This window comes from Notamacropus eugenii, chromosome 6 (genome assembly GCF_028372415.1).
Source record: "Notamacropus eugenii isolate mMacEug1 chromosome 6, mMacEug1.pri_v2, whole genome shotgun sequence".
Lineage (NCBI taxonomy): Eukaryota > Metazoa > Chordata > Mammalia > Diprotodontia > Macropodidae > Notamacropus > Notamacropus eugenii.
The window spans coordinates 338,030,996-338,054,284 of record NC_092877.1 but is presented as its reverse complement, the minus strand read 5'-3'; the positions used below and the strand labels follow the sequence as shown (position 1 = coordinate 338,054,284).

Sequence of the window (23,289 nt, the reverse complement as noted above, 5' to 3'; positions counted from 1 at the left end):
GTATCTGAGGGTTGTTACAACAAGAACACTTTGTAAGCTATAAAATGCTAGAGAAAAAGCAGCTCTTACTATTGATAATAGAAACATAGTATAAAGTGATCTAGAAACATAAATATCAAAAATTATGTTGATTAGTAATTATATTCATTAGTAATTAGATGAAATTATATGAATCTTTGCCCTTTATCTTTCTTTGATTTTTCAAATTTCAGAAAAGTAAGATAGGCACCAGGTTTTCCTGCAAGGTACCTGGAGATAGGTATGAAAGCAAAGAATAACAATATTGAGTTTGGGTAAATGCCCTATGTCCTCAAGATAGACATCAAGGATATGTACTCATAAACAAATGATGCAGCCACAGCCTAAAGACTCAGAAGAATCTTGTCATCCAGGAAGCAGGAAACAGAGTGGCAAAAAAAAAATGATTAACTTTAATATTCATATGCTTTGGAACAATGTTCAAAGGTGCTCAAACTAAAAATGTCTTGCCAAAGAAGCAGCTCATTTGTCTAAAGAGGCGGTGAGTGCACAAAAATGGAACTGATTGCCAAGGAATCGTTTTGAAAGGTCTTCCAAGGGTGAGTTAGTGAACTTTTGGGTTATTCACATGTACAAGCCTCCATGTCTGATACTCTTTTAACATACATTTGTCTGGATGTTAGAGAGTGGTTTTTTATCGGCCATATACCCATCCTGAGCCCTGTGACGTTAGGAGGATCAGAAATTCATGGATTTAGAGTCAGAAGGGACATTAGATGCCATCTTGTTTTACAGATGAGGAAACTGAGGCCCAGAAAATTTAAGAAGCATACACAGTCCTTGGTAATAAACAGTAAAAGCAATATTTTAACTCAAGTCTTCTGACTCCAAAACCAGAGTTGTCTACCACTCTGACTTAAAGGGAAGATGTAAATCACTCCCAAAGGTTCCAGGCATAAATGACAAGAGTGAGCATTATCCAAGCGCAGCTAAGTACTGTAATGTTCACTAATCATTTAATTGGCTAGTCCAAGGATGGGGAACCTGAGACCTCAAGTCCGCATGTGGCCCTCTAGGTCCTCAAGTGCAGCCTTTTGACTGAATCCAAACAAATGGGATGTAGACTTGACAAGTAATCAAATGAGCACTGGATTTGGGGGCAGAAAGTCCAGGAATTAAATCTGACTTTTTGACCTTGGGCAAATAGCTTAAATTTTCTGGGTCTCAGTTCTGAGTATATGCAAAATATTTTTTGAACCTTAAAGCATCATTTAAAAATCACCTTTTATTATTCAAATGAGGAATTTATAAGAGATGGCCATTGACAGCTGTCTCTTTAGGACTCTGGAATTTCTGTGATTGTTAAACTTCCTCTGGAGAAAGCTTTTGGACATCAGTCTGAAGACCACCATATTGCTAGATCTGTAAAGCGTTTTTGCAAACCTTAAAGCACTATATTAGTTCTAGCTATTATTGCTGTTATCAGTCAATTAGCATTTATTAAGTACTTCTATGCCACTCCCTGTATATAAATACTAGGGATTCAAGGAAGGGCAAAAATGAGTTCCTGTCCTCAAGGAGCCCACATTCTAATGGAAGGTGATGGAGTTGGGAGAACTGCAGTAATTCGTTGTCTTCCACTAAGGGCTTTGAAGGGATAGTGATCTGCCTCTATCTGTAGTGAGGTATCAATCTCTATGGCTTAAATCACAGATCCTGAAAGCATTAAAGTGGCCAAAGAATGACAGACAATGGTGCTGTAGGAAGGAACCCTAAAAATTCAGTGTGGTCTTCTCCAGCTTAACCTTGGATTTTAAGGCTGGGTAGAATTGTAACAGATTGAGAGGAGGCAAGGGAACATCATCAGCTGGAACATGGTTTCAGTAAAGGTGTGGAGGCAGGGAGGTACAGAGGTCTGTTTGACAGTAAAGGAATTTGTCCCACTGATATAAAAACTAGTTTGAGAGAGTCATGAGATTATAAGGCTGAAAAACACCATTCAAGGTGACCAGGTAGGAAAAGCCACTTTTCTCTTTCCTTTTCTTTTCTCCCTCAACCATTCCCCTGCCCTATATGGGGAAAAGGGGTAGAAAGAGTCATCAATGGGGTTCCCTTTCTTTATTCTCTTTCCCTCCTCCCCTATTCTGGACCACCTAAATCATACCAGTGTAGCCAGGTGGGAAAAGCAATATGGTGTTCATCTCACTGGGATGAGCAGGGAGTTAGCTACAGCCTTCTAACAAGATGGAGGACCACCAGTCCTCACCATCTGCCCTCTTGGCACATCCTAAGATCCTCCATCATGCTACACCATCTTCCCTGTTGCTACTTATCTAGACTACTGACCAACCCGATGGTGCCACCTAAGAATGTGTTATTTGCTTCAATTAGAATGTGAGCTCTTTTTGGTTTTTTTGGTTGAGGCAATTGAGGTGAAGTGACTTGCCCAGGGTCACACAGCTAATAAGTGTCAAGTATCTGAGTCCATATTTGAACTCAGGTCCTCCTGACTCCAAGGCTGGTGTTCTCTACTCTGTGCCACCTAGAGGGTGAGCTCCCTGCAGTATCTCACTTCTTCTATTTTTATCTCTAGTGCATAGCACAGTGCTTGGCACACTGTAAACACTTAAATGCTTTTTCATTCATTAAAAGTGAAGACTGAAGTCAGAACACAGAAGGCTTGCATATCAGACTAAATTGTGTAGACTTTATGTTACAGGTAATGGGAAACCATTAAAGAGGTTTGAATAAGGGAATGATGCTACCACTAAGATATAAGATATAACAACTAAACTATAAGAAGGTTAGTCTGTCAGTAGTTAGGGTTAAAAGGATTAAAAGAGAAAGATAGTGGAGAAAGGTAAACCAGTTGAGAGGCTATTGCAATAATTCCAGAAAAATATAATAAGCCAGTAAATAAAGGTTCTAGGTAATGCTCCACTCCAGTCCCAAACTGACCTAACAATCTTTTTTTCAATTATCTTATGCAGTACTTAATTTATGAAATAGTTCAAGTATATCCTTAACTTTTCTTCTGTAATGACTGTCTTAGACTGATAGCTCACACATTGGCTTATCTAGTTTAACATAACACTTAGTGAAGAAACATTCATGAAGGAGTGTGATTAATGATACATATTTTTTCCATTTTTTTAATGTTTATTTAAAGTTTTGAGTTCCAAATTCTATTCTTTCCTCTTTCTCTCCCCTCTCCACTGCCTGAGACGGTAAACCATCATCAGATATAGGTTATACATGTACAATTATATAAAGCTTTTCCATATTAGTAATTTTGTACAAGAAGAGTCAAATAGGGGAAAAATGAAAGTGACAAATAGCACGTTACAGTCTGTATTCAAACAATGTCAGTTCTTTCTCTGGAGGCGGATAGTATGCTTCATCATGAGTCCTTTGGGATTGTCTGGGGTCATCACATTGCTGAGAGTAGCTAAGTCATTCACACTTCTTCATCGAACAATATTGCTGTTGCTGTGTACAATGTTCTGTTGGTTCTGTCCACTTCAGCATGCATCAGTTTGTGTAAGTCCAGGTTTTCCTGAAATCACCTGCTTGTCATATCTTATAGCACAATATTTCATTACAATCACTTACCACAATTTGTTTAGCCATTCCCCAATTGATAGACATCCCTTTGATTTCCAATTCTTATCTACCACCAAAAGAGTTACTATTAATATTTTTGTATAAATTGGTCCTTTTCCCTTTTTTGAATATCTTTGAGATATAGACCTAGCAGTGATATTGCTGCATCAAAGGATATGCACAGTTTGTTTGCCTTTTGGGAATAATTCCAAATTGCTCTCCAGAACGGTTGGCTCATGAAGTGCCAATCTGGAGTAGATAATTGTGCAACAGCCCAGTTGGGCTATTCAACACTCCATTTGACCAACTAAATAAAACTGAATGGGATTTGCATCTGTGGGAATGAAGAAGGGAGAGTTGCTCTTATGTAACAACTATGCAAATGCACTCCAAGGAAGCGAAGAAACTCTACCACATAAAAGGAAGGCGAGCAGGCCAACATCAATTTTATTTCTCAAGGCACCAGGCTAGAAAATGACAGGACTCTTGCTGTTCTCCTCTTTTCTGATTTTTTCCAATTCTCCAGGTTGGGCAAAAGAAAGACATTATTATGTCGGCATTAGGGAAGGGACTTGGAACTATGCTCCTATTGGAAGAAACATAGTCAATGGAAAATTAATTTCCGAAGATATGTAAGTAATGTTCAACTTTCCTCGAAAATGATAGTGTCCATAGAATGGGCTGGTAGTTAATTATTATGGATAATATGCTGATAAATGACTTTTGTTGGATTAATTCTTTAAGAACAAATTCGTTGTCAGGAATGGACATGTATATATTATATATGCATGCATATGTATACATAGGTTGTCTGCATACGTAGCACATTTAACATGCAAGAGCCTTTCTGAATTCATTTCCTTACGTTTCCTAGCACAGCGGAAAGAGTACTGGTTCTAGATTCAGAGAACCTGGATTCAGGTCCTGTCTATGACAACTTATTATCTGTACGGCTGTGGATAAATCACTCTTCCCTCAGTGAACCTCAGTTACTCCTTAAGGCTCAAAGCTTTAAGTTTTTTTAAAGCCTACAACTGTATTATGACTTCTGGGACACCTTGTATTTTATTTTGAGGACATCTTATATTTTATTTTATTTCATCCATCAGTTTCACCAGACTACCAAAGGGGTCCGTGATACAGAAAAGGCTAAGACGCCCAGTTTCAGTATGGTCCCAGCTATATTCACCCAGATGCTTAAGCTGTAAACCCTCTGAACAGAAATTCTGTGTAATTCTGTGTTTTGATGAATGCTATGGGTGTACAAGTATTTAAAAGCAATTCTTTTTCTCATATACATGAGAAAATATAAATAATATGACTTACATTATTTTCTTTTATCTTTCCAGATGATTCAGCAAGAGGATGAGGGTATAGTTGGAGAAGGGCTCTGATGTATTCAAATTCTGGGTCTTGATGGCCCAAATTCACTAAATAATTAATTCCATTTGCTTTTATAGACATGAGCTAATGTCTACCATGAAGAAGCACTGAATGTGGAGTCAGAAAGCCATGGAATCAAATCCTGCTACTCCACAGTCTCTGGTGTCCCTCCCAGCTCTAAATCTGTGACCCATGATAAATGACTAAAGTATACTGAAAGTGCTTTGCAATTTCATGACATGGTTTAGTACAAAGCTCAGGGGAGGGCTTTACAACTAAAATGCTACATGAATTAATTACATGATGCTTCAACAAATAAGCTGTTTGGGATCCCCATCTCCTTCCTTCTTCTTTCCTCCTACCTCATTTCATCTTATTCTTTCCAGGATTGGCATTTTGCCATTTAAACTATAAGTCTCCTTCTTTTTGTCATTTTAGGTCCCATTTAAGTTATGTATTTCCTGACTTCCTATTCCAACCAATTTGAACATTTTCGTTTCTGTCAAGATCTGTTATTGTTGTCTTTTTATCTTTCACAGAGAGTTGCGTTCGTATATCTATCTACAAAGAGGAGCTCAGAGGATAGGTCGAGTTTATAAGAAAGCCATGTATGTGCAGTACACGGATGGAACTTATAAAAAACGTGCAAAAAAACCCAACTGGCTAGGGTTTTTGGGTCCTATTCTCAAGGGAGAGGTTGGGGATGTAATCGTTGTGCACATGAAAAACTTTGCCAAAAGGCGCTACTCTATGCATCCCCATGGAGCAACCTATACTAAGGCCAATGAAGGTACAATGAATTCCCTTCCAAGACTGAATAGAAGTAGAAAAAAGGTGTAATTGTTTCAGTACACTAAAAGCTGTGAAAATAGTTCCCTTTCCAACCACTGTTTTATTTTAAAGGAGATCATTGAAATAGTGCAAGCATACGTTTGGCCACTGAATGACCAAGGAACGTTGATAATATTCCACAAATTTATGATGTGATTTAGTAAAAAGTTTAGCAAAAATTAACAAGTTTGCATCCAATTATACTCAATATTTTTATTTTATGCTTTTATAATTTTATAGATATTTTATGATACAATTTATTTTATGCTTTAATAATTTTTATAGATATTTCAAAAATATAATTTATTTTATAGATATCCTAAGGAAAGGTGGTTACAGATTTGCCATAGTTATAAATCAACCTTTTCTTTGGAGACCTTTAATGTCTGCCCACCAGATGTTCCCCTTTTAATTTTTTATCTTACATGAAATGACAAATGTGAGATTATTGACAAGGAAAACACTGTCTTCTTCACCTGTAGAAAAGTACCCTGGCCTAAAAGGAGAAGGGAGAGACCATCAAGGTCTCAGTCCCAAACAGTCTTAGTCCTATTATGGCTAGATCGATCTTTTCTTCTTAAATTATCCTAAGGGAGATTAGATGAATGCAGGAGAAAGCAACATTTTCCTGGTTTGTCTCTTCTTTAGACTTTTATGACTAGGCTTGGCAGACCAGACCAGAATGAAAGAAGGAGGAGGCAGAATAAACAAATAAGTCTTGCGCATCTAGGGAAAAAAAGTGACAAAACAAAAAGGTCATAGGGGAGCCATGGGAGTTATCTGAGCAAGGAAATGGCATGGTCAGGTATGGACCAGGCGCTTCTAATCTGAGCAGCAGTATAGAGGATAGGTTTGAGAGTGAATAGATTTGCTGTGCTCAGGGTTTAAGTGTTAGAAGTAGAATTTTAACCAAGGTCTTCTGCCTTGAAAACCAGGACTCTTTGAATTGTGAAGGAAAGATGATATGATCAGTGATTTTTGGAAATATCTAACCTAAAAGACAAGGATAGCATGAGAGGTAGTATGATATACTGGGACAGCACTAGACTAGGAGTCAGGAGACTAAAGTTTATATTTTGATTTCACCACTTCTTATCTGTGTGATCTCAGACAAGTCATTGACCTCTCTGAGGCTCAGTTTTCTCATCTACAAGATGGGGATACTAAAACTTTGAACAATCGACTTCATACGGTTGTTGTGAGGATCAAATGACAAGACACAAAAAGAATCTTGTGAATCTTAGTTGTCAGCTCTATTTATATTATTTGTTATTATACTTATAACACAAATGCCAGCTTTTATTATGATGATATAATTCTAGAAGACACCAGCCATGAGAACTGCTTTTACTAGCCTCTAGATGAATCTACAGATAAGACTTAGGGATTCTTCTGAGACACGAAAAAGTTAAGTGGCCCATCCATGGTGACATGGTCGGCAAGTGGTAGAGGTGGAACCACGGGGGAGGGGGCTCCTTATATTTTGGACCTTTCCTTCCAATTCCAGGATGCAACTACACTGTCCTGCTTGCAGTTCAAATACAACCCCTCCACTCCATGTCCAATCATCATTCCTCTGCATATGCTGTCCTTCAGGCTAAGAATCCTCTCCCCCCTCACCTCTGCACTTTAGATTCCCTTCAAAAATTAGTTCGAATCCCATCTCCTGCAGAAGACTTTTCCCAGCGCCGTTCCCTGCTAATGCCTTCCCCTTTCAGATTATGTTCCATCTGCTCTCTCTAGATTTTACATGTATGTGGTTGTTTACACAATCTCACATGTCTAATGTCTAGTGTGGTCTTTGGGAACAGAGATTGGTGGGTTTTTTTTCTTTCTTCATATCACAGTATCTAGTACATATTGAGTACTTAATAAATGTTTGCTGGCCAATTGACTGATTGAAAGACTGCATATAAATCTGGAGAACATTCCAAGCATGGGAGACAACTTGTAGAGTGAGGCTGAAAATGGAATGTTATGCATGAAGAAAAGTCAGTTAGCTGGAACATAGACTGAATGAACATGTTATGATTTGGAAACGCAGGCTGGAGACAAGAAGAGCAGTTTGTGTCTATCCTGGAGATAGGAAGAAGCTGCTGGAAACTAAGAATAAGGCACATGATTTAAAATTTTTAAAAATCAGCTTGGCAGCTGAGTAGGGCATTGGAGTAGGAAGAAGCTTATATAAAGCAGCAGTCCAGGAACAAGGACCTGAACTAGGGCTGCAGTGGTGTTTGATTGGAAGAGATGGGTCATAGAAGAGATGTTGTGAAGGTTGAAACAAGAGTTGGTGATGGATTGCGTATGTGAAGGGAGGGAGATAAAGGAATCTAGGATGGCACCGAGGTTACAATGGAAGATGATTACTCTACAGTAATAGGAAAGCTTAGAATAGCAAAGGGTTTGGGAAGAATGTTAATGAGTTCTTGTTTTGGACATGTTGAGTTTGAGTTGTCTATGGGGCATCCAGTTTGAGATGTCAAAGGGGAAGTGGAAGATGCAAGTTTGGAATTCAGGAAAGAGGTTAGGGTTGGGAATCATTTGCACTGTTATTCAGTCATTCAGTTGTGTCTGACACTATATGACCCCATGGACTTTGTCCATGGTGTTTCCTCAGCAAATATACTGGAGTGGTTTGTCATTTCCTTCTCCAATGTGACCCCACTTTACAGATGAGGAACTGAGGCAAATAGGGGTTAAGTGACTTCTCCAAGGTAACATAGCTAGCAAGTGTCTGAGGGCAGATTTGAACTCAGGTCTTCCAGACTTCAGGACCAGTGTTCTATCTACTGTGTCATCTGGTTGCCTTATTTGCCTCATTTGCCTAGAGATAATAATTAAATATAGAGAAGCTGATGAGATCACAAAGCGAGATAGTATAGAGAGAAAAAAAAGAAGGGGATCCAGGACAGAGACTTTGGGGATGCCCACAGGTAATAGTTCTCTGTATGGATAATGAACTAGCAAAGAAAACTGAGAAGGGGCAGTTGGACAGATAGGAGGAGAACTAGGAGAAAGCAGTGTGCTAAAAACTTAGAGAAGAAAGAGTATGCAGAAAAGGAAGATAGTCAATAGTATCAGATACTGCCATGTGGTCAAAAGAAACAGAACTGAGAAAAAGTCATTAGAATCAGTAATTAAGACATTACTGGTAACTTTGGAGAAGATCATTTCAGTTAGATGATGAGGCTGGAAGCCATATTACAGAGATTATGTGTGTGTGTGTGTGTGTGTGTGTGTATGTGTGTGTGTGTGAGAGAGAGAGAGAGAGAGAGAGAGAGAGAGAGAGAGAGAGAGAGAGAGAGAGAGAGAGAGAGAGAGAGAGAGAGAGAGACAGAGGCAGAGAGACAAAGAGAAAGAGAGAGAGGATGACAGTAGGATCAATTTGGTGGAGAAGAAGAGAAGGGTTTGGACCAAGGATCCATGTAATGGGTTAAGTCTTGGCAAGAAGTGCTTCCACTTCATCTAAGATCAAAATGAAGGAGGAGATGACAGCACAGGGAAATGTGTGAGCTGTATTAGCTTCTCTTAAAATGCCTACTTCAGTTCAAGCAGCACCTCCTGCATGGAACCACTCCTTATCTCTGCCACCACCACTACCATCCTACCTAATGTCTCTACTCACACAAAAATACGGTATTTTGTATTGACTTTGGGTATATTTTGTGCTTGCTTGAATGTGTGCATCTTGTTTCCCCTAAGAGAATATAAGCTTTTTGAGGGTCAAGACTATTAAAATTTTGGTTTTACATTCCCAGCACCTAGCACCATGCTCCACACAGTAGGAACTTTATAAATGCCTGTTCATTAATCATGTGACCTTTGTCACCTCTATGATGTCACCTCTCTTGGCATCCCTTTCTTCCTTTATAAAATAAGAAAGCTGAACTAAATGGCCCTAAGGTACCTTCCAGCTCAGAGCACTTCAGAGCAAGTGGAAAGAAAGAAAATAAATGGTAAAAGTTATTTTTCCTCAATAAGTCTAAATCTGTATCTATCAAGGCTTGACAGGGAAAGTTTGTCTCTCCTTTGAATGTGGACTTTTGATAAAAGCTGTGCCTTGGATGTTTTCTAGGTGCTCTGTATCCTGACAATACGCAGGGGCAAGAGAAGAAAGATGATGGAGTGATGCCTGGACAGAACTATACTTACAGGTGGTCCATAACCCCAGAACAAGGGCCTGGGGATGGGGATCATAACTGTGTGACCAGAATTTACCACTCACACTTTGATACTGTGAAGGATGTGGCTTCTGGGCTCGTGGGACCCCTGATAACTTGTAAGAAAGGTAAGACATTCTCTTAAAAAATCTCAAGCAATAAAAATACAATCTAATGACATATAGGTTGCTTTGAAAAGAAAAAAAAATCTATGATGTCATTAGAAGCTGTTAGTTTAATGTCATTTTTACTTACAAGGGCCTAAATCAGTGGTTTTCAAACTTTTAGTCGCAGAACTCCTTTACACTTAAAAATTTTTGAGGACCCCAAGAGTTTTTGTTAATGTGAGTGATACATATTGATATTTACCATATTAGAAATTAAAATATCTTGATATTATTATGAAAATGGTTTTGACTTTACAGATCCCTGAATGAGTCTTAGGGACCCCACTTTGAAACTCCATGTTCTACAGAGTTTCGCCCCAGGCTTATCTGAGTTCTCTTTCACCCATCCTAGTCAGACTGGACATCTTACTGTTTCCCAAACACACCTCAGGCCATCTCTACTTCCTCAACTCCTTCCCTCTGCTTGAAAGCTTGTTGCCTACATCTGCTCAGCTCAAACCTGATCGACTGAATGAGAACTGGGGAATTGATGGCGAAGACTAAAAAACAGGGTTTTGTAGAGCTGTAGAGAAAGCCGTCAAGGCCTCCCCATACCCTCAGCTAGCAGCAGTCTCTCCTTCATATTGCAGTGTTAATGCAGGGCTCTGACACACAGTCTATGCTTAATAAAGTCTTGTTAATTATTAAGGTTAGGGATATAAATTGAAAATATCCAACAGGCATTTGGCATAAATGCAGATGGAACTCAGTAAAGAAGTAAAGAATGGGAACACTGACATAGGCATGGATATTGACATGGATATTGACATGGATATGGATGGAGGTAGCTAGGTACTAGACCTGGTGTTAAGAACATCTGGAGTCGATTCCTGCCTCAAACACTTACTAGCTATATGACCCTCGGTGAGTCATTTAACCTCTCCAAGTCTGATTTCTCATTGGTAAAAGGAGGATAATCACAACATCTACCCCATAGGGTTGTGGTGAGGCTCAAATAAGATCAATCAATCAATAAACATTTATTAAGTGCCTACTATATACCAGCAACTGCACAATACTATCAGTGCAAAATGATAAAGAGAGGCATTGGAATTAACAGTGGTTGGAGAAGTCTTCCCATACAAGGTAGGATTTCTTAAAAGAAGCCCAGGAGGTCAGTAGTTAGAGTTGAAGAGAGAGAAAATTCCAGGTTTGGGGGTGGGAGTAACCAAAGAAAATGCCTAGAGATGAGAGATGGAACATCTTGTTCATGGAACAGCTAAAAGGCCATTGCTATTGGACCATGTCAGGGAGTAAGGTATGAGGACACTGGGAAGGTAGGAGGGGACTAGGTTGTGAAGGGTTTTGAATGTCAAGCAAAGCATTTTGTATTTGCTACTAGAGAAAACAGGAGGCCACTGGAGTTTACTCAGTGGAGAGTTGGTGTGTGTGTGTTTTTGTGTGTCTGCGAGTGACATGATTGAATCTGTTCTTTAGGAAAATCACTTCAGTAACTGAAAGGAGGCTGAATTGAAGTAAAGAGACACTTGAGGCAGGCAGGCCCACCAGCAGGGTACTGCAGTAATCTAGGCATGGGGGACTTCACTCAAGGTGGCAGTGTCAGATAGGAGAAAGGGGCTTATATAAGCGATGTTTAAAAGGTAATATCGACAGGCCTTGACAACAGGTTTATTTTGGGAGATCAGAGAAAGTGAGGAGTCCAGGATGACTCATAAGTTGCCAGTGTTGCTCCCTATAGTAATGGGGAAGTTTTGGCAAGAGAGGGGGTATGCAGGGAGAGAGAGTTTAAGGGGAAAGGTAATGAGTTTCACTTGGGACATATTGAGTTTGAGATGTCTACTGGACACTTGAGATGTTATAAAAGCAGTTGGAGATGAAAAATTGGAGGCCAGCAGAAAGTTTGAGGCAAGATAGGTAGAAATGAGAGTCATCATCATAAAGGTGATAATTAAATCTATGGGAGCTGATGAGATCACCAAGAGGGAGAAGGGAAGAGGGCCTAGAACAGAAGTATGAGGGAAACCTACAGTAAGAGGGTATAATCTAGAGGAGAACACAGCAAAAGACAAAGAGAAGGAGTAGTCAGGTAGGTAGGAAGAGAGCTAGAAGACAATAGTATCCCAGAAACAAGGAGAGTGATCAACAGTGTCAAAGGCCACAGAGAAGTCAAGGAGAATCAGGACTGAGACAAGGCCACTGGACTTGGCAACTAGAAAATCCTTAGTAACTTTGGAAAGAGAAATTTCGGTAGAATGACAAAGTTGGAAGCTGAATTGTAATGGCTTAAGAAAAATGTGAGAAGAAAGTGGATAATGGCTACCATCATCATTATTTTTGTTACATGGGTATGGACATGGATATGGGAATCGCTCGTATAAAGAGGAGAATGGAAGCTATAAGAGCAAATGAGTTCTTTGTCGGGGGCCACATGAAGAAAGAAGAGAATGGGAAGGGCTGAGTCTTGAGGAATGCCTTTTGGTAAGCAAGAGGAACGATTGAAGATACTGGGGAAAGTTTCAAGAAAGGGGGTGTAATCAGTGGTATCAAATACTACTTAGAGATGAAGGACTGTTTAAAAAGAATAGTAGGTTTGGTCATTGATTCATTGGTGATCTTTGGGAGAATGGAGGTGTGGCTGCAGAGGATTAAGTAATGTATGGGTAGTAAGAAAATGGGGCAGTAGGTATAAATCACACTTAGGTAGGATGTACTTGGAAGTAAATAGTATGAGAAAAATAGGAATATAGCTATTATACAGTATCAGGAGGGACTTAAATAGGTTTGAAAATCTAGAGAAAGGAGCCAATGGCACACTGAAAATTTAGGATGTTAGAGTGCAATGAAGCAATGGGAGAAGCCGATAATTTGAGAGGTAGCAGAAGAGGGGGTGATTGAATGCATCAGTTACGAAGATGGACACCTCTTTCATTGAGATAGAAGGGAAGCAGGAGATGAATACAAATCCAGAGATATTTTGAAGTGGAGAAAGGAGAAATGGGCAGCCCTATTACCGATGGTGTGGAGCTTCTTGCTAAATTAGGAAGTGAAGTAATTTGTCTAGAGTGAGGAAGCCATGGTTCACATTTGGGGCTCCGTGATGTTGCGTCTTTTGCCTTGTTTCCTTGTTTCTGTGGACAAGTTATGGGTCTGTAAAAAACAGATGGTGGAGGTTACCCATCAAAGCAGATATGACAAAAAGTAAAGGAGCAAAGGTTTCAAGAATGTTGATGAGAGCAGAATTGATGGGACTGACCATAGAATCCAGATGAGGCAGGGTATCAGCTGTAGTGGACATGTAAGGGAACAGCCAATGGTGCAGCAAAGATAAAGAGGAAAAGGTTCAGTGGAAAGAAGGGAAATGCTTGTTTCATTCCATAAATCTTATACATATGTATATACATATATACACGCACACACAAATGTATACATATGTGTGTTTATATGTGTACACATATATGTATACATATGCGTGTATATATACATATACATACACACACATGCATATAAGTTAACAAGGGTTCCCAAGTTGAAGCTGATCTGAAGAGGAAAAGGGCATATTTTTTACAAGTATAGTATTTGAAGGAGTAATATTCTTAAGTGGGGTAGCCCTGTATAAAGACATGGAATTCCAAAGCTTCATGTTGAACTTTTCAATTTGCCACAACTTCAATTAAAAATTATTTTTAATTTCAAAAAATAGGGAACTACATTTTATTAGTACTAAACATACCACGTGAAAGCTACCTAACTGATTATTTTTTCTTGCAGGGACCCTGAATGGGGACACTGAAAAAGATATTGATCGTTCATTTATTATAATGTTTAATGCTGTAGATGAAAATAAGAGCTGGTATTTAGATGAAAATATCAAAACCTATTGCTATGAACCTGACAAGGTTAATAAAAGTGATCCAGACTTCGTGGAGAGCAACAGAATGCATTGTAAGTGAAACCATGTTGGCATCACCCATCTATACTTTCTCCAATCTGGAAGCCAGAAGAACTCAAGAGACAGTTACTCTCTTTTCTCCTCTTCTCTCCAAAGCCAATGGTCTCCACCAATGTGGAGAGAGTCAAAATGGGGTTTGGATTACGTAAGAAAAAAGCAAAGTTTTAATAGGATCATAGATTTAGAACTAGAAGGAATCTTAGAAGTCATCTTGTCCAATCCTATTATTTTACAGATGAAGAAACCAGGTCCCCAAGAACATAAGTGAATTAAAAGGGATCCCACATGGGATTTTCACTGTTGGCTTGGTAACCTCGATTATCAACTTCCCTTTGGCTACATAATTCAATTAAAAAACAGCCATTAACAAAAAAAGACAAGCAGTTGGTACATAAAAATGAACCTGAATTATTTAATGCCAAAAACATCCAACAAATACTTTATAGTAGATAGGGTGAGGAACACCAAGTTCTCCTTGTATGGAGGGTTTTTGCCTGGTTACAGTAAAACTATTATAAAACCCAATAAGTCAAGAAAAAACTCAGCCAGGGAGTTCAAATTCCAGTCCCCTGTGTGATTTAAGGCAAATTACTCAGGCTTCCCTGGGTTACTATTTCCTCATCTGTAGAATGGGAGTTTAGACTAGTTGACCTCCATGTGAGGGAAGTGCTAGAGTCAGCTTGTACCAGCTCCTGGGCAGATTATAAAACTTTCATCGTGAGCATTTATACTTTAGAAACCAGCAGACACTGCAAATTGGGACTTGAAGAGCTAGGTGGAGCCAGAGTGCATAGAGCACTGGGCCTGGAGTTAGGAAGACTCTTCTTCCTGAGTTCAAATCCAACCTCAGACACTTTCCTGGCTGTGTGACCCTGGGGAAGTCACTTCACCCTGCTTGCCTCAGTTTCTTCATCAGTAAAATGAGATGGAGAAGGAAATGGCAAACCACTCCAGTATCCTTGTCAAGAAAACCCCAAATGGACTCACAAAGAATCAGACATGACTGAACAACAAAAAAGATTTAAGAAAGTGCTGGAGAAAATGTTAATAGTCAGATTAAACTTAAAAAGGTGTTTTGGGTACATTTTCTCCCCTGTAATGATAATTGTTAAAAATTCGCTAGCACATCCTTGCTCTAAGATCACTTCCAAGCTCAAACGCTATAATCTTTTGACTTTGAGTTATCAAAATATGTGAGGAAAAACGCAGTATATTCTAATGTGACTAAAGCATTTCACCAAAATTAAGTCTCCCCCAAATATTTTACTGGAAAGTTTTTAATCTGAACCTCTTAATCACCTCTCTCCTGGGAATCCTCCAATTCCTTTTTCTCTTCCCCCTTTTTCCCTCTCTCTCTTTCCTTCCTTGCTTTCTTCTCCCCAATCTGTCCCCTTCATATTTTTTTCTCTTACCCCAATGATTTTTTTCCGTCTTGATCCTCTTTAGGTCTTTTCCCTTATCCTCTTCCATAGTCTTGGTTTTTCTCAATGTCTCCGAGTCTCACTTTTTCTTAGAACCTTAATTTGGGAAGCACAGAAACTAGACCTAGGCACATCCTGGGTTACATCAGTGAAAGTTAAGTATGTTTTGCTCTGCAGCCCTGCTTGCATCCCCTTGATATACCACCATGCCTCTGTTCCTACCATCCTCTACCTCTCTCTCTCTTTCATGGCTCCTGTGATATTTAGCATAATAATGTGTGTGGATGCTTGTTTGTTTTTCCCCCAGCAATGAATGGATTCCTCTTTGGGAACATTCCAAACATCACCATGTGCATGGAAGACAGAGTGCACTGGCATTTTTTTGGAATAGGTTCATTCCATGATAAACATGCCATCTTTCTCCATGGACAGACTTTGCTCTATATGGGTCACAGAATGGATACTTTCAGCATTTTTGCCGCTTCAATGATTGATGCCCTGATGGTGGCAAAAAGTGCTGGGGAATGGATGCTTAGCTGTCAAATTAACAAACACGTTGATGGTAAGAAATTATTACCTTTTCAAAAATGATAAATACAGCATATATCGACCAAACCATATACTCGTAGTTTCACACAAAAGTTTAAAAAATTGTACATGAAACAGTAAATTTCTATTGCTGAGGGTATATGTATATGTATATATATATATATGTATATATAAAAGTATGTATATACACATATATACATTGTATATGTGTGTATGTTTGTGTGTATATATATACATATATATACACATAGGTATATATACACATATATACAGCTAGGTCCCAATTATTGTGAATAATAAATTCTATGAAGTGGTCACATGTATTCTAATTTGCTCAACTTAATGTTATAATAAAATAAAAGTAAAGTAAATAAATATGAAGCACAAGAGGGTCTCTGTGCCAGCCGATGGAACAATGCTTTAGGAATTTTAAAAATTGACTACTTCATGGGATTTGTTATCTGCACTAATCAAGACCTCGCTTCGTGACTTCAAAAATACCCTGTCTGTTTCTATGTGTCTGATCACTTTTTCTTCTGGGTATTTCTCTGGATTTTGCTGATGATAATTTCTATAATTATCTCATTCTTCTCATTTTTTTATGAAGTTCAGAGAGAGTGTGTCCAAGGACAAGTCGACACTATTGTTTTTCTTTTATGCTGAATGTTCTTTAGATTTTTGTTTGGATTCCTGTTCATTCGTGTCCAACTCTTCGTGACCCTGTGGACCAATCATCCATAGGCTTTTCTTAATAAAGTACTATAGTGCTTTGTTGTTTTCTCTCTAGCTTTACACAGGGGTTAAGGGATTTTCCCAGGGTCACACAGCTAGTAAGTGTCTGAGGTCAGATTTGAGCTCTAGTCTTTCTGACTCCAGGTCTACTGCTCTATCCACTGGACCACCTATCCGCATAGGAGAATAAAATGCTTCTCATAAGAACAATTGCAGACATTTTTGCACAGACGGCTTAGGAATTCCCGTTCTGAGACATCCATTTCCAGTGTATTCTGTCCAATAGGGCAACTATGAATAGAAATATTGAGATGTAGCCTCATCTCCTGTAGGCTAGAGAGTATCTTTGAGATAATTCCATTACTATACAAGATGACCAAGATGATATGTATGGTTTTCTTCCAATAGAGCTTTCATTTCATCATCAAGATACCTATGCTTTGAAGGCTTTTCATATTCATTTGGAAGTTAGGAGTATTTTGTATGGAGGTATCTACGTAGATAGCTGTAGAAAGTATGTATATTGTTGTTCCAGTTCTGCTTTCTTAACTTCATTTGCTGTTCAGTTATTCAGTTGTGTCTGACTCTTCACATCCCCATGGATGCCAGGTCCTTCTATCCTTCACTCTGTCCCAAAGTCTGTTCAAGCTCATATTCATTGCTTCCATGACACTATCCATATCATCCTCTACCATCCCCCTTTCCTTTTGTCTACAGTCTTTCCCAACATCAGGGTCTTTTTCAATGAATCCTGTCTTCTCATTATCTGTTCAAGATATTTAAGCTTCAGCTTCAGTATTTGACTTCCCAATACATAGTCTGAATTAATTTCTTTAGGCATCGACTTGTTTTCGTCTGCTTGCTGTCCAAGGGACTCTCAAAAGACTTCTCCAGCACCACAATTCAAAAGCATCAATTCCATGGTGTTCAGCTTTCCTTATAGTCCAACTCTCATAACCATACATTGTTACTGGAAAAACCATAGCTTTGTTTGAAAGAACCTGTGTCAGCAAGACAACATTTCTGCTTTTTACTATGGTATTCAGATTTGTTGTAGCTTTCCTTCCAAGGAGCAGGTGTCTTTTCATTTCACAACCGCAGTAGCCATCTACAGTGATTTTTGAACACAAGAATATAAAACCTGCATTACTTCTATTTCTTCTCCCTCTTTTTTCTAGAAAGTGATGCAACTAGTTGGCATGATTTTTTTTTAATGTTAAGCTTCAAGGCAGCTTTTGCACTCTCCTTCTTAATTCTTCATTTTCTGCCATCAGAGAGACATCATCTGCATATCTCAGATTGTTGTTATTTCTCCTGGCAACCTTAATTCTGGCTTTTGATTTGTTCGTTCTGGCATTTTACACTATATGCTCTGTGTAAGTTAAATAAATAAGGTGACAACACATAGCTTTGTTGCACACCTCTCCCAATCCTAAATCAATTATGCTCTGTTCTAACTATAGCTTCTTGACTCATGTACAGGTTTCTTAGGAGACAAGTAAGATGATTTGGTATTCTCATGTCTTTGAGGATTTGCCACATTTTATTGTAATCCACACAGTCAAAGGCTTTAGTGTAAAGAATGATACAGAAGTAGATGTCTTCCTGTAATTCCCTTGCTTTCCCCATAATCCAGCGAATGTTGGCAATTTGGTCTCTGGTTCCTCTGCCTCTTCAAAAACCAGCCTGTACTTCTGGAAATTTTCAGTTCACATGTTGCTGACACCTAGCTTGCAGAATCTTAAGCATAACCTTGTAGGTTTGTGAGATGAGCCCAATTGTTTGGCAATTTGAATGTTCTTTGGAATTGTCCTTTGTTAGGATTAGGGAATAAACTGATCTTTTCTAATCTGGTGGCCACTGCTGAGTTTTACAAATTTTCTGGCATGTGGAATGCAGCATTTTAAACAGCATCATGTTTAGGATTTTAAACAGTTCAGGTGGAATTCTGCCACCTCTACTAGCCTTATTGTTAGCAAGACTCCTATGGCCTACTTGACTTCATTCTCCAGGATGTCTAGTTCTACGTCAATAGCCACACCATCATAGTTATTGGTGATGTAAGATCTTTCTTGTAGAGTTCTTTTTCACATTCTTGCCACCTCTTTCTTAATCGTTTCTCTTACATCCCTACATTTTTGTCTTTTATCATACCCATATTGGCATAAAATGTTTCCTTTTCTCTTGAAGAGATCTCTTGTCTTTCCCGTTCTATTATTTTCTTCTCTTTCTCTGCATTATTTATTCTCCTTACTATTCTCTAGAATTCTGCATCCAGTTGGGTATATCTTTCCCTTTCTCCTTTTCTATTCACTTTCCTTCTTTCCTCAATTATTTATAAAACCTTATCAGACCATTGTTTTGTTTTCTTGCTCTTCCTTTTCTTTGGAATGTTTTCACTGATGTGTCCTATAAGATACTGTGAACCTCTGTCCATAATTCTTCAGGGACTCCAGCTACCAGATCTTATCCCTTAAATCTATTTATCACTTCCACTTCATATTCATAAAGGATGTTATTTAGGTCACACCTATATGATCTGATGGTTTTCTTCAATTTAAGCCTGAATTTTGCAATAAGATGTTTATCTTAGCCACAGCCAGTTTCAGATCTTGTTTTAACTTACCACATAGAGCTTCTTTACCTTTGACTGCCAAGAATATAGTCAAGCTGATTTTTATATTGATCATCTGGTCATGTCTGATCTGCCTTTTGGGTTATTGAAAAAGAGTATTTGCCATAAGTAGCTAGTTGTCTTGACAAAACTCTATTAGTCTCTTCCCTGATTTATTTTATATTCCAAGATCACACTTTTGATTTCCTACTTTAGTATTCCAATCCCTTATGATAAATGTGACATCTTTTTTTTTTTTTTGGTGTTATTTCTAGAAGATGTTGTTGGTCTTCATAGAACTGATCAACTTTGACTGACAGTCTCAGTGATGGGAACATAAATTCATATGTGATGCTGAGCGTTTTGTTCTGTATTCAAAAGATATTATTTGGTCCTTCTTGAGATTATACCACAGTACTGCTTTTCTCACCCTTTCATTGACTATGTGGGCTGCCCCATTTCTTCTGAGAGATTCTTGCTCACAGTCAAATATCTAATCACCAACTGAATCAAATTCACCCATTTCCATCCATTTATGTTCACCGACACCCAAGATGTCAATGTTTAATCTTTCCATCTCTTGTTTGACCACATCCAGATTTCCTTGGTTTATAGATCTTACGCTCCACATTCCTATGCAGTATTAATCTTTATAGCCTCAGACTTTCTTTTTGTCACCAAATATATCTGCAGCTGAGTTTCCTTTAGATTTGAATTTAGTTGCTTCATTCTTTCTGGAGTTACTTGTGCTGTCCTCTGGTTCTCCTCAGTAGCATATTAGACATCTTCCAATCTAAGGGGTACATCTTCCTTTGCCATCTCTTTTATCATTTTCATACTATCCATGATATTTTCTTGGCAAAGATACTGGAGTGGTTTGCCAGTTCCTTCTCCAGTGAATCACCTTTTGTCAGAACTCTCCACTATAACCTGTACATCTTGGGTAACCCTGTACAGCTTCATTGAACTATGCAAACCCCTCCACCATAATAAAGCAGTGATCCAGGAGGGATCTTAAGTCCATCCTTTCCCATAAATCTTCTCATATATGTCATTTCTAATTACGCAATAATATTCCATTTTATCCATATGCCTCATATTTTTCAGTCATTCTCTGATTGCTGGATATGTGGATTATATCCAGTTTTTATTATTATTATAAATGATGCTGTGCTGCTATCCTTTTGTACAGATAATTTCTTTTTCCTGTGTTAATATGAGCCAGAGGGGATAATGGTAGTGGGATCATCAGGAATATTGTAAAATAGTTTTGTGGTTCATTATATGATACAATACTGTCTTCGAAAAAGATCACTCCAACTTGTATCTCCATTGTCAATGTACATAGTGGCTCGTTTTTCTACAGTTAGGAAAGTATTGAATTTTATAATTTTAACCAATAATTCGATAGGTAAAAGATATTATCTCAAGAGTTGTTTTAATTTGAGATTATCTGATTAAGGGTTTGAGCATTTTGCAGATGGTTATTGATCATGCTCCTTCTTTAGTAAACAATCTGTTCATATCTTTTGATCACTTACTACTGAAGAATAAATCTTTCTTTCATAAATTTGAATCAGTTGTGTAAAATGTATACATATATATATACACATGTGTGTAGACATATATCTATACATATACACATAATATTAGAATGTATTTTTATCAAAAATATTTATGGTAAAATTTTCTCCCCAATTTGTTTTTAAAATTTTTTCCTATGTGCATTGTTTTAAGTTATGGTATGTGTGGGGTGGGGGTGGGGGAGGACCTCTGTTTTCATATACCCAAATCTTTCTCTTTTATCCTTTACAACTGCTGTTTTCAAGTAGATATGAATTTTTGTTATTTCTACAACTGCAACAGGTTATAGTATCCCTTTTCTACAAAATTTTAATGAGCTTTGTACTTAAATTACTGATTCTTTTTAAATTCATTATAACATGGTTGAAATGTGTATCTTGTTCCATGTTTCTGTACAATATTCTTAATGATTGGTATTGAATGAGAAATCTTTTCTCTAATTTTTTTATATCTGGTATTATCAAAATATAATCTATTTTATGACTGTTTCTAATTCTCTATAAAGTAATCTATCCTGCTGGTCTATTTTTTTTTTAAAGCAGTTGATTAGAGAATTTCCTCATCAATTTAATGAGTTTACCAGGAAGTCCATCCACATAGAAGGCAGCCAGCTTGTACTAAACTCCTCACATTGATCCTAGGAATTATTCTAATTAACATCCTCTATATTTTGTGTTCTTCTTGGTAGCAGATAGTTTTATAACTACCTCTTTAATCTAATTTTAATGTTCAATTTCTTAATTTTGATTCCATTGTTGTACTTGCGATCCATTTTGCTGCATATTGGAAAAATTCTACTCTTGGCAGTATTTATTTATTTTTCCTCCTGGCATGTTTACCCCAGCTTCTTTTAACCCATCATATTTTCCCATTTCTTTGTTGTCTAACCGCTAATGACCCCAAACAGGAATTTCTATCTCATGACAGAGACACTTCTTTGCAAATGGAGCCTCAAATCACACTGTGTAAGTTGGGAATTCTTAACTCAGGGTACACATTTTATTTTTTGTTTTGGAAATTCTTTTGTTTGCTCATTTCTTTGAGGGCTGGATTTTTTTTCAACTCTTAATTTGAGTATTTCTGATAGTTTTTCTTCCTTTTTGGTATTTCCATTTCTGATTTTGATAGGGAGATAAGTTACCTTATGATCTCTCACTCCAATATCTTTCCAGAACTTTAAGTGATCCTTTTATATACAGTAAAATCACAGAACTTCAGAATGTGCCATATTAGGATTGGTTTAAGAAAATAGGAATGCTTAACAGAAGAGGCAGATAAAGACCTCAGAGATGACTTATTCTTTTGGAGGTGAGGAAACCAAAGCTCAATAAGGTCAAGAGACCTGTTCCAAGACATATAATAGATGGTAGAATCAAGACTAAACCTTTGACTCCCATTCCCCACTCCATCTCCCTTCTGGTTGCAATATCATGCATCTTTTTTTAAAAATAATCTAATTGAAAATTGTAACTTGAGTAAAGTTGATTAAGTAAATAAATTAATCTAAATCCCAATTCTTTGCTACTACAAAAAGTGCTGCTGTTAACATTTTCCTGTATATGAAACTTTTATTTCTGTCTTTGATCTTCTTGGAGGATATAGATGCTCAGTAGTGGAATTACTGAGGCAAAATCTGGGAGAAAAAAGTTTTATAACAATTTTTTTTGATACATTTCCATGTGCAGTCAAAAAAAACTGGTCCCCCAAATTTCTCAGAAACAAAGAGAAGCAAAAATGAGAATTTTTTTTAAAAAATGTTTTTGTTGTCTTAATGAAATGAACCATCAAAACTTTCTGTTTTTCAGCGGGCATGCAGGCCTATTTCAGAATAAATGATTGCAAAAAGCAGTCATCTGATAATGTTAAAGGGACAAGAGTAAAGCACTACTACATTGCTGCTGAGGAAGTGCTTTGGAATTATGCCCCCTCTGGAATTAACTATTATACAAACAAAAGTTTAACAGCTCCTGGGAGGTAAGGACTCTGGTTTAAATATGGTAAAATTGCAAACATGAAGGAAGTGATGGCATTTAATGATACTAAAATATGTCTATTTTCTAAGTATAAGATGATGGGGTACAAACAGTGGTTTGTATGAGTCAAAGCTGGGGCTTCTAGAAGATTGTGAGCTCAATGTGAGTGTAACAGCAGTCAAAAAGAAATATCCTATCCTAAATTGCCCAAAGAATGTCATGTCCAAGTTAGAGAGATGGTTTTTCTGTTATACTGTGCCCTTATCAGGTTATGTCTATAGTATTCTGCTGAGTTGGGTGCCATATTTGAGAAAGATCATCAATAAACCATACTGTAGACAAATATGGATGATCAAAATGGTTGGAGCCCAGAGAACATGCCA

At 37.8% G+C, this 23,289-nt stretch overlaps 1 protein-coding gene and 1 long non-coding RNA gene across 7 annotated transcripts in view; one reads left to right on the top strand and one right to left on the bottom strand.

The window, feature by feature from the left end:
* Positions 1–23,289, bottom strand: part of LOC140510013 (uncharacterized) — an 87,502-nt gene that overhangs the window by 14,993 nt on the left and 49,220 nt on the right. The gene's annotated exons all lie outside the window — the stretch shown is intronic.
* The window catches only part of LOC140510012 (ceruloplasmin-like), a 54,929-nt gene continuing 35,065 nt past the window's right edge, over positions 3,426–23,289 (top strand). Inside the window, exons 1-6 of the mRNA XM_072618267.1 lie at positions 3,426–4,214; positions 5,505–5,755; positions 9,872–10,084; positions 13,853–14,026; positions 15,762–16,016; positions 22,739–22,907. Coding sequence (XP_072474368.1) covers positions 4,057–4,214; positions 5,505–5,755; positions 9,872–10,084; positions 13,853–14,026; positions 15,762–16,016; positions 22,739–22,907 — 1,220 coding nt within the window. The 5' untranslated portion in view covers positions 3,426–4,056. The remainder of the gene's footprint in view (positions 4,215–5,504; positions 5,756–9,871; positions 10,085–13,852; positions 14,027–15,761; positions 16,017–22,738; positions 22,908–23,289) is intronic.